This window comes from Podarcis bocagei (assembly GCF_964188305.1).
Source record: "Podarcis bocagei genome assembly, chromosome: 15".
Lineage (NCBI taxonomy): Eukaryota > Metazoa > Chordata > Lepidosauria > Squamata > Lacertidae > Podarcis > Podarcis bocagei.
Genome location: NC_138141.1, coordinates 32,690,872 through 32,703,929, shown reverse-complemented (window position 1 = coordinate 32,703,929; position 13,058 = coordinate 32,690,872). Strand labels below are relative to the sequence as shown.

At 48.1% G+C, this 13,058-nt stretch overlaps 1 protein-coding gene across 2 annotated transcripts in view; it reads left to right on the top strand.

Annotated features, from left to right (window-relative positions):
- Positions 1–7,389, top strand: part of AP2B1 (adaptor related protein complex 2 subunit beta 1) — a 63,129-nt gene extending 55,740 nt beyond the window's left edge. For both annotated transcript variants that reach the window (XM_081172937.1, XM_081172936.1), the window contains 2 exons: positions 3,724–3,878; positions 4,674–7,389. In XM_081172937.1, coding sequence (XP_081029063.1) covers positions 3,724–3,878; positions 4,674–4,748 — 230 coding nt within the window. In that variant the 3' untranslated portion in view covers positions 4,749–7,389. The remainder of the gene's footprint in view (positions 1–3,723; positions 3,879–4,673) is intronic.
- The last annotated feature ends 5,669 nt before the right edge of the window (positions 7,390–13,058 follow it).

The following is a 13,058-nucleotide window of genomic DNA, read 5'->3' as shown; positions in this document are numbered from 1 at the left end:
TGCGGCACTCATCTCGCTTTATTGGCCGAGGGAGCCGGCGTTCAGCTTCCGGGTCATGTGGCCAGCATGACTAAGCCGCTTCTGGCAAACCAGAGCAGCGCACGGAAATGCTGTTTACCTTCCCGCCAGAGCGGTACCTATTTATCTACTTGCACTTTGACGTGCTTTCAAACTGCTAGGTTGGCAGGAGCAGGGACCGAGCAATGGGAGCTCACCCCATCGCGGGGATTCGAACCGCCAGCCTTCTGATTGGCAAGTCCTAGGATTTGTGGTTTAACTCACAGCGCCACCCGTGTCCCAAAAGGGAGCATAGAAATCTATAAAAGAAATGAAATGATAAATACGGCAAAGCCAGCGTCACAGTCTCCGAACCAACTGCGGGGTTTTAGGGGACGGGGGTCTTGGCTGGCTTTTTTCAAACTGCCCTTCTCGGTTTGGCCCATTTCAGACAGTGGGCAGGTTCAAATGCATGTCTTGATTTTTTTAAAAAAACAAATACATTCCCAAAACTAATCCTTTTTGAGGCCTTTCTGTGCCTCTCACTCACAATTCTGGTGACCTCATAAGGTCAGTTGCTATGAAGGCTGGCAGGCTCAGCCATTTAAATGGGTGGAGATCAGTCAATGGAAACTCCAGTGGCTCGGCAAAAGAATTAAGATGTGAAGCATCAGGGCAGAGAAATGACTCTGACAGCCTTACCCCTTCCTTCCTTCCTTCCTTCCTTCCTTCCTTCCTTCCTTCCTTCCTTCCTTCCTTTCTTTCTTTCTTTTAAATAATTTTTATTAACAGGCCAATCAAATCACATTAATTCCAAATCACATTAGTTCCAAATTATACAGCCAGATTTTTACAATTTTGGTGGGGCTACCCATACTTCAAGCTTCGAAAGGGGTCCAAACATCATTCTTGCTGCTGCTTTAATTAAACAGTTCTATCCAGTTCTGTCCAGATAGACTTTTTGTTATTTTCTTCATCTTCTTGTTGTTATCATATATTCCTTTCTTTGTGATCTCTGATAATCTTCACAAGCGGGTTGAGAACAAACATCTCCTGTGTGGGTTTTGCACTCTCCAAGAGTCATATGACATAAAGGACAGGCGCCATTTCCACACCTCCATTAAGAACATTCCCACAGTCTGTCCGTTGATTTCCACAGGCTTGCCAATCTATATCTCAGGGTGCCCTGCCGGGTCAAGATAACATTCCGATAACCATACATTCACATTCCGATGACCCTGGTCCTCCCCCCCCTCGTCCTCCTATAGGCAAGCCTGTCTTAACGAAACTCCATTTGTAACTGCGTCATAAAACTTTCCTTCCATTCCCCGATGTTTCCACCAGTCCTCTTTGATCAGTAATTCATTTCCACACAGTTCTTGATATCCTGCTTGTGATTAGTAATTTGCAACGATTCTTCTCTCTGGAGGGGAGGGTTATTGGTACTCACATAAGACAAAAAAGAAAAGTTTTTTCCTCCCCCCCCCTTTCCGTTTCACTCCAACATACCAATCTTTTAATGATGGTTCTTCACTTGATTTATTGTCCAGCCCGTCGCTCCGCTCACAGAGATCCCATTAATCAGCAGTCTTGACTCCCGATCTTCACTTGATGTATGTGCATTAGCTTCTTTCCAATTATATATTTCCAATTATATATTTCGAGCTAATGCGAACCAGTGCGCGATTAGAGACAGCGTCAGGGAGAGCCGACCTCACCCGAGGGCTTCGTGCCAAGTGCCCACACCCCCTTCTTTCGAATCCGGGGGTGAATTATGGACACAGCTGGCAAGGCAGCCCCCCCCATTCCCTTGGGGGGGGGCAAGGGAGGCTGCATACTCCCCATATCAGCCTCTTAATTACCTCGTGTGGGTCGGAGAGGTGTTATTGTCGGCCATCTTCCAATGCGCCCCCTGGTGGTACCCCTTACCCGTTTCTTTTTTGAAGCTCCTCTCTTGTTTCTGGTTTGGCCAGGGGAGAAAAAAATATCGAACTTTAAAATGGCTTTTCCTTCCTACTGGAGCCAGGTTCTCTCATTTGCAGGCTTCCGGGGGCCGCGTGGTGGTAGTGTGCAGGGCCAGAGGGAAAAGTCGGTGGAGCACTGGAAGCGACTCTTACTGTTTTGTAGTAGGCTGTCTTCTAGCCTCTCCAAACTCAGAAGTCTCAATAGTGTAGTCTGCATGAGTGTGTGTGTGTGTGTGTGTGTGTGTGTGTGTGTGTGCGTGCGCACACACAGACACACCCACCCCTTTCCATCATACATCATGCAGGTAAGAGATGCAATTGTAGTTCAGAGACACATTGGTAAGCAACAGCACTTGGGTGCAGGGATTCTTGTCCCTGTGAGGCATTATCCATCTGCCACAAACACCTCTCTTTTACAGGGGAGGTGTCCTGGTTGATCTGGGGCTGGCAGTGACCACTCATAAGTTAACGTGCTGGACACTAATATTACATAGTATTGTATTTATGTATATCCTGCTTCCCCACATCCCCTAGACAGGAACTCAAGGCAGCTTCCACAAATTAAAGCAACACAGAAAATATAAAAAGCTGAAAACAAATAAAAGATAACCATCAAAAATGAATTAAACTCTTAACAGAATTAAAACAACACAAAAAACTAATCTATTAAAATACGGTTAGTAAGAACAGTATGGAAAAGGGCTGCCTGACATCATTGTGGTGTCAGGCGTTTAACCCACCTGCCAAACCTGGCCCACGAGGAGAAGGCCATATAAGAATCTGATCTGCCGGCCAGATCGAGCCCCCCCTCCCACTGGTTGCAAAGTAAGGGGTATGGGTTTTTGCAAAATTGAAAGTTTTTGCCACCCCACCATCCTATAAACTGAGGATTCTGGTTTAGATTTGGGGAGTTGACTTTTGCAAGGTGCTAGTCCCCTTGCAGGGTAGGATGAGGTGGGCTTGGCGAGTTTCCCACCCTGCTCCCAAAGCCCCATGATTGCAGCCTGCTGTGTCACCAGCTGTTTTGCAGCTGCATTTTTAGGTGGGCTGTGCGGGTGTCATTTCCCTGGATAAAGTTGTATGGAGGGAAGGGGGCTTTAGCCCTGGGAAGGGATAGGCACTTGTGTTGTGTCTCTGTTTCCACAGCGACCAAAGACAGGGAAGCCCATCAGATTGTGAACATGGTGTGTGTGTGTGTGTGTGTGTGTGTGTGTGTGTGTAGATGAGTGAGTGAACCTTGTATGACCCCCTGCAACCAGCCACTCCAGAGTCTAGCTGGGTGTGAGGCATTGATCTGGCCCATCCGACAGTGCCTTCCACATTCTGCACCTGGGGAAGCCCAGCTCCCGTGCTGAGAAGGCGTGCATAGCCAGCATTTTGTGGGGAGGATGCTGTGTCGCGAAATGTGGAGTTTCCTGGCAGTTAATGAGAGAGTTGCACGTTAAGCAGAGCTCTGGGGAAGTGAGGCTAGTCAACGGTGTGAGGATGTTTCTTAATGGAACTGCAACTGAACAGCACACAAATGTTTCCGTGGGTGAGCTCTTTATGTCTCTCCTCTGTGCACACCCACTCATGCACACATCTGGCCTCTGGAGAGTGTGTCAGGAGCAATGTACACAAGAAGAGTCCGCTGGATGAGGTCAGGGGCCAGTCTAGCCCTTGTATTCACAGTGGCACCCCCACCCCGGTGAAGCACATTACTGGCTTGGATCCTTCGTGTGATCTAATGATGTTTTTCTTCCTTGTTTGCCCTTCCGCCCAGACACCGTTTCCAGCAAGCTCCAGAACAACAACGTCTACACCATCGCCAAGAGGAACGTGGAAGGACAGGACATGCTGTACCAATCCCTGAAGCTCACCAATGGCATTTGGATCTTGGCTGAGCTGCGCATTCAGCCAGGGAACCCCAACTACACGGTAAGACCCCCAATGGCAGGGCCGGCCTGGGAATATTTGGCAGAACATGCACCAGACACTGGTGCTGCCTCCAGAGCCTCACAAGGCAACCTAATGGTGGGGCCATGTCTGGGGGAAGAAAAGGCACGATAAATATCTGCCTTCCAATTTATTTGTTCATTGTAGAAAATCTCAATGTGGTTTACAAAAAGAAAAATCGGTAAAAGCAATTAAAAAGAACAATTCAGATCATTTAGGAAAATTGAGACCCGTTCTAAACTAAAAACATATCAACATTTAGCATGTCTGGGTAGGCATTTCTCAACAGAAATGTTTTCAGCAGGTGCCGAGAATTGAACAGCGAAGGCACCTGGCTGGTGCCAATCGGTTAGGAGTTCCAAAGTTTAGGTGCCGCAGTGCCGAAAATTTGATTTTGTACAACTGTGGAACGAATATGATGTGCCCCTGTAACAGTGCCAGTTCCGCAGATAGAAGCTGTCGAGTGGCAAGGTGATCTTGCAGGCAAACTGGTTCAAAGTTGTTTAGGGTTTTACATACTGATAGTAACACCTTCAGCATGACCCAGCCGCCAGCAGGTCTTGGGGCAGAAGTGTTAAGGGCTGACAGGGTCTTGCTCGAGTCAGCAATTATGCTGCAATAATTTGTAAACCTCAGTTTGGGGAAGGAGGAGGGAGGAAAACGAAGGCCTTTGAAACCTGTCTCAGCAACTTTATGCACTCCCCCCCCCCACCTCCTAGGTGCCTTCAAATAAACCAGCCCCCTTCCCTTCTTCTCATGCCTCCTTTTCTCCCACAGCTCTCTCTGAAATGCCGAGCTCCCGAAGTCTCCCAGTACGTCTACCAGGTCTACGACGGCATTTTGAAAAACTAAGCCCGTCGAAGGCGCCGCCGCTGCTGACGGCCAGCCTCACCGCGCAGGGAAATCGGGACGGGGCTGACTCCAGACACTCTGCCGCCCCCTTTTTGCCGGTGCAGGCCCAGAACCCTCTTGGCGTGGGGGGGAGGGGAAAAAAAAGCTCTGTGTTGTTGTCTAAGATCTCGGTGCAACGCGCTGAGGCAAAACCAAGGTAGCGAGTAGTGTCCACGTTGCTGGTAACTGTAGGGGGGGTGTTGTCCCATTTGATACTTTTAGCATCTGTGAGGAGTTTGTAACCACTTTTTTTGCACCACCCGTTTTTCTTTTTGTAATATAATTTCATTTTCCCACCAGTCCCGTTGCCACGTCTTGTCTCGCTCATCCGTTCCCCGTGGGGCTTCTCCATCTCGTGCCAATGCTTTGCGTTTTCTTGAACCACTGTAGGCCTCTAGTTGACACTTCAGAACATGCAGTCTCATTTTAAACACTCGAGAGACACACGCACGCACGCACACACACCAGCTCTGCCCAGCCTGAGAAAAACATACACATCGCACTTTATTCTTTTACATTTGTGTACTTATGATGATGACAAAGATGATGATATTATTTTTCTGCAATTAAACCAACTGTTTCAAACAGGCGAGGCTGAAGGAAGGGGCATCTGAAAGAGACCAGCCTTGTAAGAAACAACACTGAGTATTGGTCAATTTGGTCTTTAGGAACTGGCACATCGCCCCCCCCCCCCTTAAATTTGAAGTGTGCTCTCTCCCCACCCTGGTTGAAAATCCTGCCTGCTGCAAACATAGCAGTCTTTCCTGACCCATGGAGCTTTTCAGCATGAGCAAAGGACCACCCAGAGCTGTGTCTTCAGCTGGGAAGAGCCTCCATTTCTAGAGAACCTCAGGAGGTGTGGAGGGTCAGAGAACCAGCTCCAATATGCGCCTGCATGCATCTCACAAAAGCTGCTTTCCGGGGCTGCATTTAATGCGGCTGCCTTTCCTGATGGTACGGCGCATGTTTGGGATTATTAAGGAAGTGTGGGGCCCTCTCCACGTAGGGGCCAAATCCTTCCTCAAGGCCGAGTTGGGGGCAGTCGAAGAGGCACCCAGTTCAAACTGCTGGCTGGCATCTGTTATCGAGGGTGGTGGTGGGGCATCTGTGGCTCCTCTGGAAGGTGTCGCTGGGCTCTGACTCCTATCAGCCCTTGCAGGCAGGATGGCTGATGGTCAGGGAAGGTGGGAAGATGGAGTCCAGCAATATCCAGGGAGGGAGCGTGCACATTTTGCCTACCCCTAAACTTAAATGTGCCCCATTACTGAGGAAAGGTTAAGGTGGTCCTCCCTTTCATGCCCGCTTTCCTACTGCCACCTCCTCGCTTCACCTTAGGGTGCAGATCCTCAATATCCAAGGGCCCTCTGTGCATGTACAGTGTTTGGATCAGCGCCTGCTTCATTCACACCCCCACCCTCCCGTTAGCTTTCGGCAGAAGATGGAGGCGCCTTCCTTCTTCTGCAAGAAGGAGAAGAAGAGAAGAAACAGGAGAAGAAACCAGGGATGGCATTAAGCACTGTGGGAAAAGGGGGTAGGGTGGGGTTGATCCAGCCAGCCTCTTGCTGCTTCATTGGCCCCGAATCCACGACACGGGTCCGGGTCAAATCCAGTGGAATTGACAGGAAAGCTTATTCACCAGAACCGAGCTGGGCAAGGGGGACAGACAAGACTGTTGGGTTGCCATCACTTAAAACCAAAAAAAGACCCTGACAGGGGGGACAGGACATTTAGAGGGCAAAAATGTGCCAGGCGACTTCCTTTACTGTTGCTTAGAACCACAAAGGAGCTTAGCTCCCCCTAGCAAGAATCATTGACATATAAGGAATCCCATAAGAATAATTTTCACGGTGATGGCTTCGTGGCTGCTGTCTCCCCGGGATCTTGTGTTGTGACCCTTTGGGAAGCGTCAGCCAAGGAGCTGGTCTCCTTTCTGAGGCTCTGAAGGCCCCAAGATGGCTGTCCAACGGGCTCCCTCAAGCAAGCCATGGGGCAGCAGCCCTACACAGGAGCCCCACCCTAGGGGCTCAGTAACTTCACTTTTGCCACCTTCCTCTGATTGCCCAAGCTGTGCTATTGAGCACCAGCGCATGGAGAGGGGGCTGTAGCCTGTGGCGGACTATCTCCCTTCAGGCCTGTTCTTGTGAGGAAAAAGTCAATGTGGCTGCCGTTTGGGTTGCTGCTGCTGCTGCTACTGCTGAGCTGCTCCAAGAAACAAAATGGGATCTCACAGCAGTTGCTGTTTGGGGCAAGGAGATTTGGGGAGCATAGCTCAAGCGTCTTAAGGGTTGAGAAGGCCAACAGTGCCTCTGAAATGTTGTCGTTTGGGGCCAAAAAATCTGCAGTAGTGAAAGGTTTGAACTTGGAGGCCAAGGTAAACATTTGGGCCTGATCCCCTCTTCACTCTCTTTTTTGAGCACAAGGCTGCAATTACTCAGCCTTATTGAGGTGTCCCAAAGGGGCTGTGTGAAGCCCCCTCTGGATCGAAATTTGAAGCACCCTATGGCCCAACTCTCTTTTTAAAAACAAAGGAGAGACATAACACACACCAAGTGACTTTTCCTCCCTGCTGTGTCCTTCAGGAGGTAAAGAATTTAGTGCATCCTGCAAACCAGTTCCATAGCAGTTTCAAGAATGGGGGATGTGAAATTCTTGAGGGAGAGATGGGCTGGTGGCAGTAAGCTTTGGGTAACTCTTCCGACTCAGTGTTGGGCCGCATTCAGATTTCAAAAGCGTTATGATGCCAGTTTAAATAGCCGTGGCTTCCCCAAAAGAATCCAGCCGTTTGTTAAGGGTGCTGTGCGTTTTTTGGGGGGACTCCCCTATTCCCCTCCCATAATTCTGTGTGAAGAAATGATGGACTATTAAACCACTCCAGGAATTGTAATTCTGAGGGGGAGTGAGGGGTGGTGTCTCCTTACAACTCTCAGCACCCTCAACACACTACGATTCCCAGAATCCTTTGAGGGAAGCCATGGCTGCTCAAAGTGGCATCAAGGTGCTTTAAATGTATGTTGTGATTGTGGCCTCAGTGGTTCCCAGCAACACCACGCCCAGGGAAAATGGAGCTGCTGAAGACGGAAACAAAATGGCGGGTGCAAGCCCGGGACTTTCCAGAAATGCACCATGCCCCTGTTCTCTCTGTCTCTCTGCTGGGCCTCCTACTGTGTTTCTTTTTGTCTGCATGCTGTGAAGTGTGGGGTGGAGGGTACTTTTTGTTTTTTGCTCAAAATTGCTGCATTCTGAGGCATTTGACTGCGGGGGGGGGGTAGGGAGGTGGAATGAAGCTTTGCCTTGTATCATCAATAAATGTCATTTACACAGATCTGGCTGCCTGGTGGTGGTGCTTTTGTTCAGGAGGAGGGTGGGACAAGGCCCTAGACTTGCCAGAGCAGGGGACTGAGGTGCAAATGCAGCCGGAACCCTGCCTAATTAGCCCATGTCTAATGGCAGTGGCCTGATTTAAAGGCAGGTGTTACCGCAGTGTGACATTTCATGTTTCAAGCGTAAAGAATTGCCAGCACAGGCTCTGTACCTGCATTCCGAGAGCGAAAGCAGAATCAAAATATCACGTTAACGTCAAAGGTAGAATTTCCCTTGAACGTCAGGCTAGAAGGGCAGCTGGTATGCGTGTTATGGGTAGTGTTCTGCGTTGCAAGTTAAAAGCCGGCCTGTCCCACCTGCATGCATGCCTATTTGCAAGGGGCCAGGCGAGCTGTAAAATGTGCTGCAAGGTAATGCCTGATGGTCAAGATATTCTAATGGAACATGGTGTGGATATTTGTAGTGCACTTCTCATCTTTGTAATGTGAACATCCAGATCTTTCCTCACACCCATTTTGCAGAGTTCCAGTGATTGCAGGACAGGGAGGGGGGAGATGTAAAACAGCAAGACAGTTCTCAAAAGTTTAAGCGGAATCAGAAATGGTTTACCCCATGTAGGGAGTAGAGATGTGAAGGTCAAGAAGAAGAAGAAGAAGAGTTTGGACTTGATATCCTGCTTTATCACTACCCGAAGGAGTCTCAAAGCGGCTAACAGTCTCCTTTCCCCTCCTCCCCCACAACAAACACTCTGTGAGGTGAGTGAGGCTGAGAGACTTCAAAGAAGTGTGACTAGCCCAAGGTCACCCAGCAGCTGCATGTGGAAGAGCGGGGAAGCCAACCCAGTTCACCAGATTACGAGTCTACTGCTCTTAACCACTACACCAGGGGAAAAAAATGGAGGGTGGGTCCCAATCCAACTGGTTTTTGGTGGTTCTGAGATCTCTGCTCCCTGCATTCCCCCCCCCCCGGTTCAGGAATTCTGGGGGGTTTTTAGGAGGGTGTCAGAGGAAGAGCTTCCTGCCCTCAGTGAGCTGGCAATTAGCTGCGTGTTGGGCATGATTTGGAAGGCGGTTGCACTCAGATCAGAGACTGGCACAGGGAAGCAATGGTGAGCCTCCTGAAGTCTGGAAATCCCGCTTTGTTTCTTGCTAGGCAGCGAATGAATTACCTGGCCCCACACTGCAGGGACTCCCCCCTCCCATGGAAGCTGATTGGCAGGAAGCACAAGAATAGACCGGTTGATCCTGCAGAGATGCAGCAGGGAGGCCCCTCACAGTGGGTGGGTTCTGTGGAACCAAAGCTGTTTTGTTTGGCACCCTGCGTGTTTTGGAAATGGTTAGCCCAGGGTAAAAGGGGGCCAGTTCTGCACCTTGAGCCCCCGAACCTCTTTGACACCCTTTGCTCTTCATGCCCTGCCCTGGTGAGATGAAAGCTCCCACTACAGGGAAGGGAAGGGCTTTTTATTATTATAGATATATAAAAGCCAGGCTCCCAGGTATTGTTGCAAAAGAATCCCTGTGGCTGCCTGTCTCCCTCTGCTTTGTTCCTGCTTGTGAATACAAGCAAGTGCCTTCACTCCCTTAAAGGCTTCCGCTCAGGGATTTGGCTGCACTTTCTTCCTCGCCTCAGATCGTCTTGTGATCTCAGCCTCTGACTTGTTGCTACTGCTGCTGCTGAATCCTGATCATTCTGCAGGCGTCCAGAGTCCACCGAGGTGCCCAGCTGCTGTGGAGAAGGTTTTCCTCCTCACATGTTTTCTCTCTGTGTGTTGGCAGGAGGATGCAGAATTCAGAGGAGAATTCAACTCCATGAGAATCTCTCCCCACCCCTTTTAAAAATCAAGTTTCTAGTCCATATTGCTGAAGTTTGAAGTCAGGTGTGTGTGTATTCTGCCTTTTAGAAAATCCTCCTGAGGTAGAATACAACAGAACAAAGATGCACATTTATAAAAATTACATTGCTCGTTTCTGTTTTGTATTGGGATGTATTTGTGTTGGGATCTAATTTATTGTGGTACTCTGCCTGGAAATCTGACCGGTGGTATATATTTACAATAAATACAATTCACACTAAAGCCACAAAATACAAAGAATAAAATGTAGCGGTAAACTGTATCAGAACCGAAAGCCACAGTGATTAAGATTATGGTGATGGTTCAAAATAGCTGAATGGTACCAAATTGATCGAAGCTGATCCAAGTGGAATGTATTCCAGAGTGCTTCAGGTTATAAACGGGGGTTTTTTTTGGGGGGGTGTGTGTTTGAGGACAGATAAAATCACTAAAACACTAAAAGTAGAAAAGTAGAAGATTCTCTACTTTTGCTTTGTTGGTATGTGCACAGTTTTGATTCCTTTCGTTTAAATTTTGTTCAGAATGGGCTGGTTTGGTTTTTTCCTGTGTGAAACCTCTGCTGATGTCCCATTCAGGTCTGGTGCCAGATTCCCCAGGGCGAGTCAGGTCAGGAATTTTAGGACCATGGGTAGTTTCAGGGTCACAGATAGGTCCAAGGGGCTGAGAGCAAACAAAGTCTTTTTAGGCCTCTTCCCTCCGCCCACACTGCCTCTTATTTAGAAATTAAGGGATACCACACAATGTAAGCTTTTGAATTAACATAATGAATTTGAATTAATATATTAATTGCACCATTGCCAAAAAATATGCACAAATGCAAAAAAAAACTTTAAAATACCATGAACACTTATTTCTGACTGCAATCAGGTTTTTCCCCCCACCCCACCCAAATTTTAATTTTCATCATCCAAAACACTCTCTTTTCTCTTAAAGAACCAAATAGTCTACCTAAAAGACATGACAGTTTCACATGAGCCAGACCACATTAGGGCATAATTTACAATGCATGGCTCAGTCCTGAATATGTGAAGTAATAGTATCTGCTCATGTGCAGAATGCATCCCACCTTTGAGTAATAGTAATCAGCTTCTCATGTATGAAATTAAGAAGAATATCTTCCAGGTCTGAGGAAGGATGAGGAGTCCGTCGCTGTGATATCCAAATAGGCTCAGAGGCCAAACTTCATTTAAAAAGTTTGCTAAGCAGCTCAGAAAAAAAGAAACGATGGCACCAGCTTTTTTCCTCCTTTCAGCATTCAAGATATTCTGAACTTGAACCAGGAGAGTGGGGGCTTCTTTGAAGCAAATCCACAAACCCTTTCTGGTGGAAATAACGTGGAATTCCACGTTCCTCTGATTTACCTGCAGTGGCAGCTTTTAATGAGTGAATGCAGGGAAATAGTAGCACCAAGGTTTTGGTATATGCTCCCTGCTGAAATCAAGGAGCTCCCATCAGTGTTGGCATTTCACCAGCTTCTGAAGTCAAAACTTAACTTTTTATTTTATCGCTTTAAGTGGGGGGTGCTTCAGATGTTACGCTTTTTAATTGTTTTACTGTATATTTTAATTAAGGGTGTATTTATGCCTGAATGGATTTGTTTATTGTGTATTTTAATTATGTATTGATTTTGTGGTTCCAAACCACTTAGAATACATTTTTGCATGTAAGTGGTATAATATAGTAGTCATCGTCGTATACAGACCGTTCTCCTAAGAATCAAGTAAGGTTCCAGTCCTCATGGAAGGGCTGATTAAAACAGGGACATAGGAAGCTCCCTTATGCCCCGAGTCAGCCCTAGCTTGAAGATGCCAGGGGGTGAACCTGCGACCTTCTGCGTGCAAAGCAGACGCTCTACCACTCTAGGATTCCAGTTCTGTGGTTCTGAAGAGAGGGCAGATAGAAACAGGTTCACAGGCCTTCTACTGAATCAGTCTCTTGGCCCATCTAGTGCAATATTGGCTGCACTGACTGGGGGCAGCTCTCCAGGGTTTTAGGCAAGGTGATATTTCCCAGCCTTGCTTGGAGATGGCAGGATTTGAACCTGGGACCTTGTGCATGCACATCAAGTGCTCTACCACTCAGCAAAGGTCCTTCCCAAAACAGATCAGGCTTGGTAAGGGACAGGCTTAAAAGCAATGCAGCAAATTTCATTAACTGGGCAATGATTTGAACCCAGGTCTTCTCGGTCCACTGTTCTCCTGACATGCCCATTTAAATAGATTGGCTTCTCCCCACCCACCCACCCCGAATCAATGGCATAACCAAGGTATGGACTGAATGCTGGAGGGAAGCAGGTCTGGGCCCAGGCAATTCCTGGATGGGTGACATGCTCAGAGGCCTCAGGATGGATGAAAGGCAGGGCAGATTTTTTTAAAAAAAACACCACCAACAACAACAACAACAAAGAGAGAAAATGTAACACAATTCCTGGAAGCAGGAAGGGTGGGTCATGTATAAAATTATGCATGGGATATAAAATTTTGCATGGCTTGGCGAAAGCAGATATGGAAGTTTTTCTACCTCTCTAACACTAGAGGTTGTGGACATCCCAGGAAGCTGAATGTTTGAAGATTGAGGACTGATCAAGGAAAGGACTTCTTCACGCAGCGCATTGTTAATTTGTGGAACTCCCTCCCGCAGGAGGCAGTGATGGCTGCCAACGTGGATGGGTGGCTTTGAAAGCAGATGAAACAAAGTCGTGGAGGAGAGGGAGGTCCTTGGCTACTAGCCACAGTGGCTATGCTCTGCCTCCAGGATCGGAGGCAGCAATGCGTCTGAATACCAGGTGCTGGAAACCATAGAAGGGGAGAGGGCACCTGGTTGGCAACCGTGAGAACGGGATTCTTGGCAGGATCTTCTTATGCTCACCTTCCTAAATACCCTGTGGCCGAAACACTCCCTCTGACCCGGCTGATGGCTGGGAATGCATGGAAAGCTCTCTTCCGACAGCATCATCCAGCGACCCTATAGGCACCCTATAGCACCCACAGCTGGTCCGACGTCCTTCTGAGCTTTATGGCCCCAATCCACGCCTGCTGCTAAAGAGAAACTCACAGGGGTGAAACTGTGAAGCCTTTAGCTGTTTTCTCTCTCTGTGT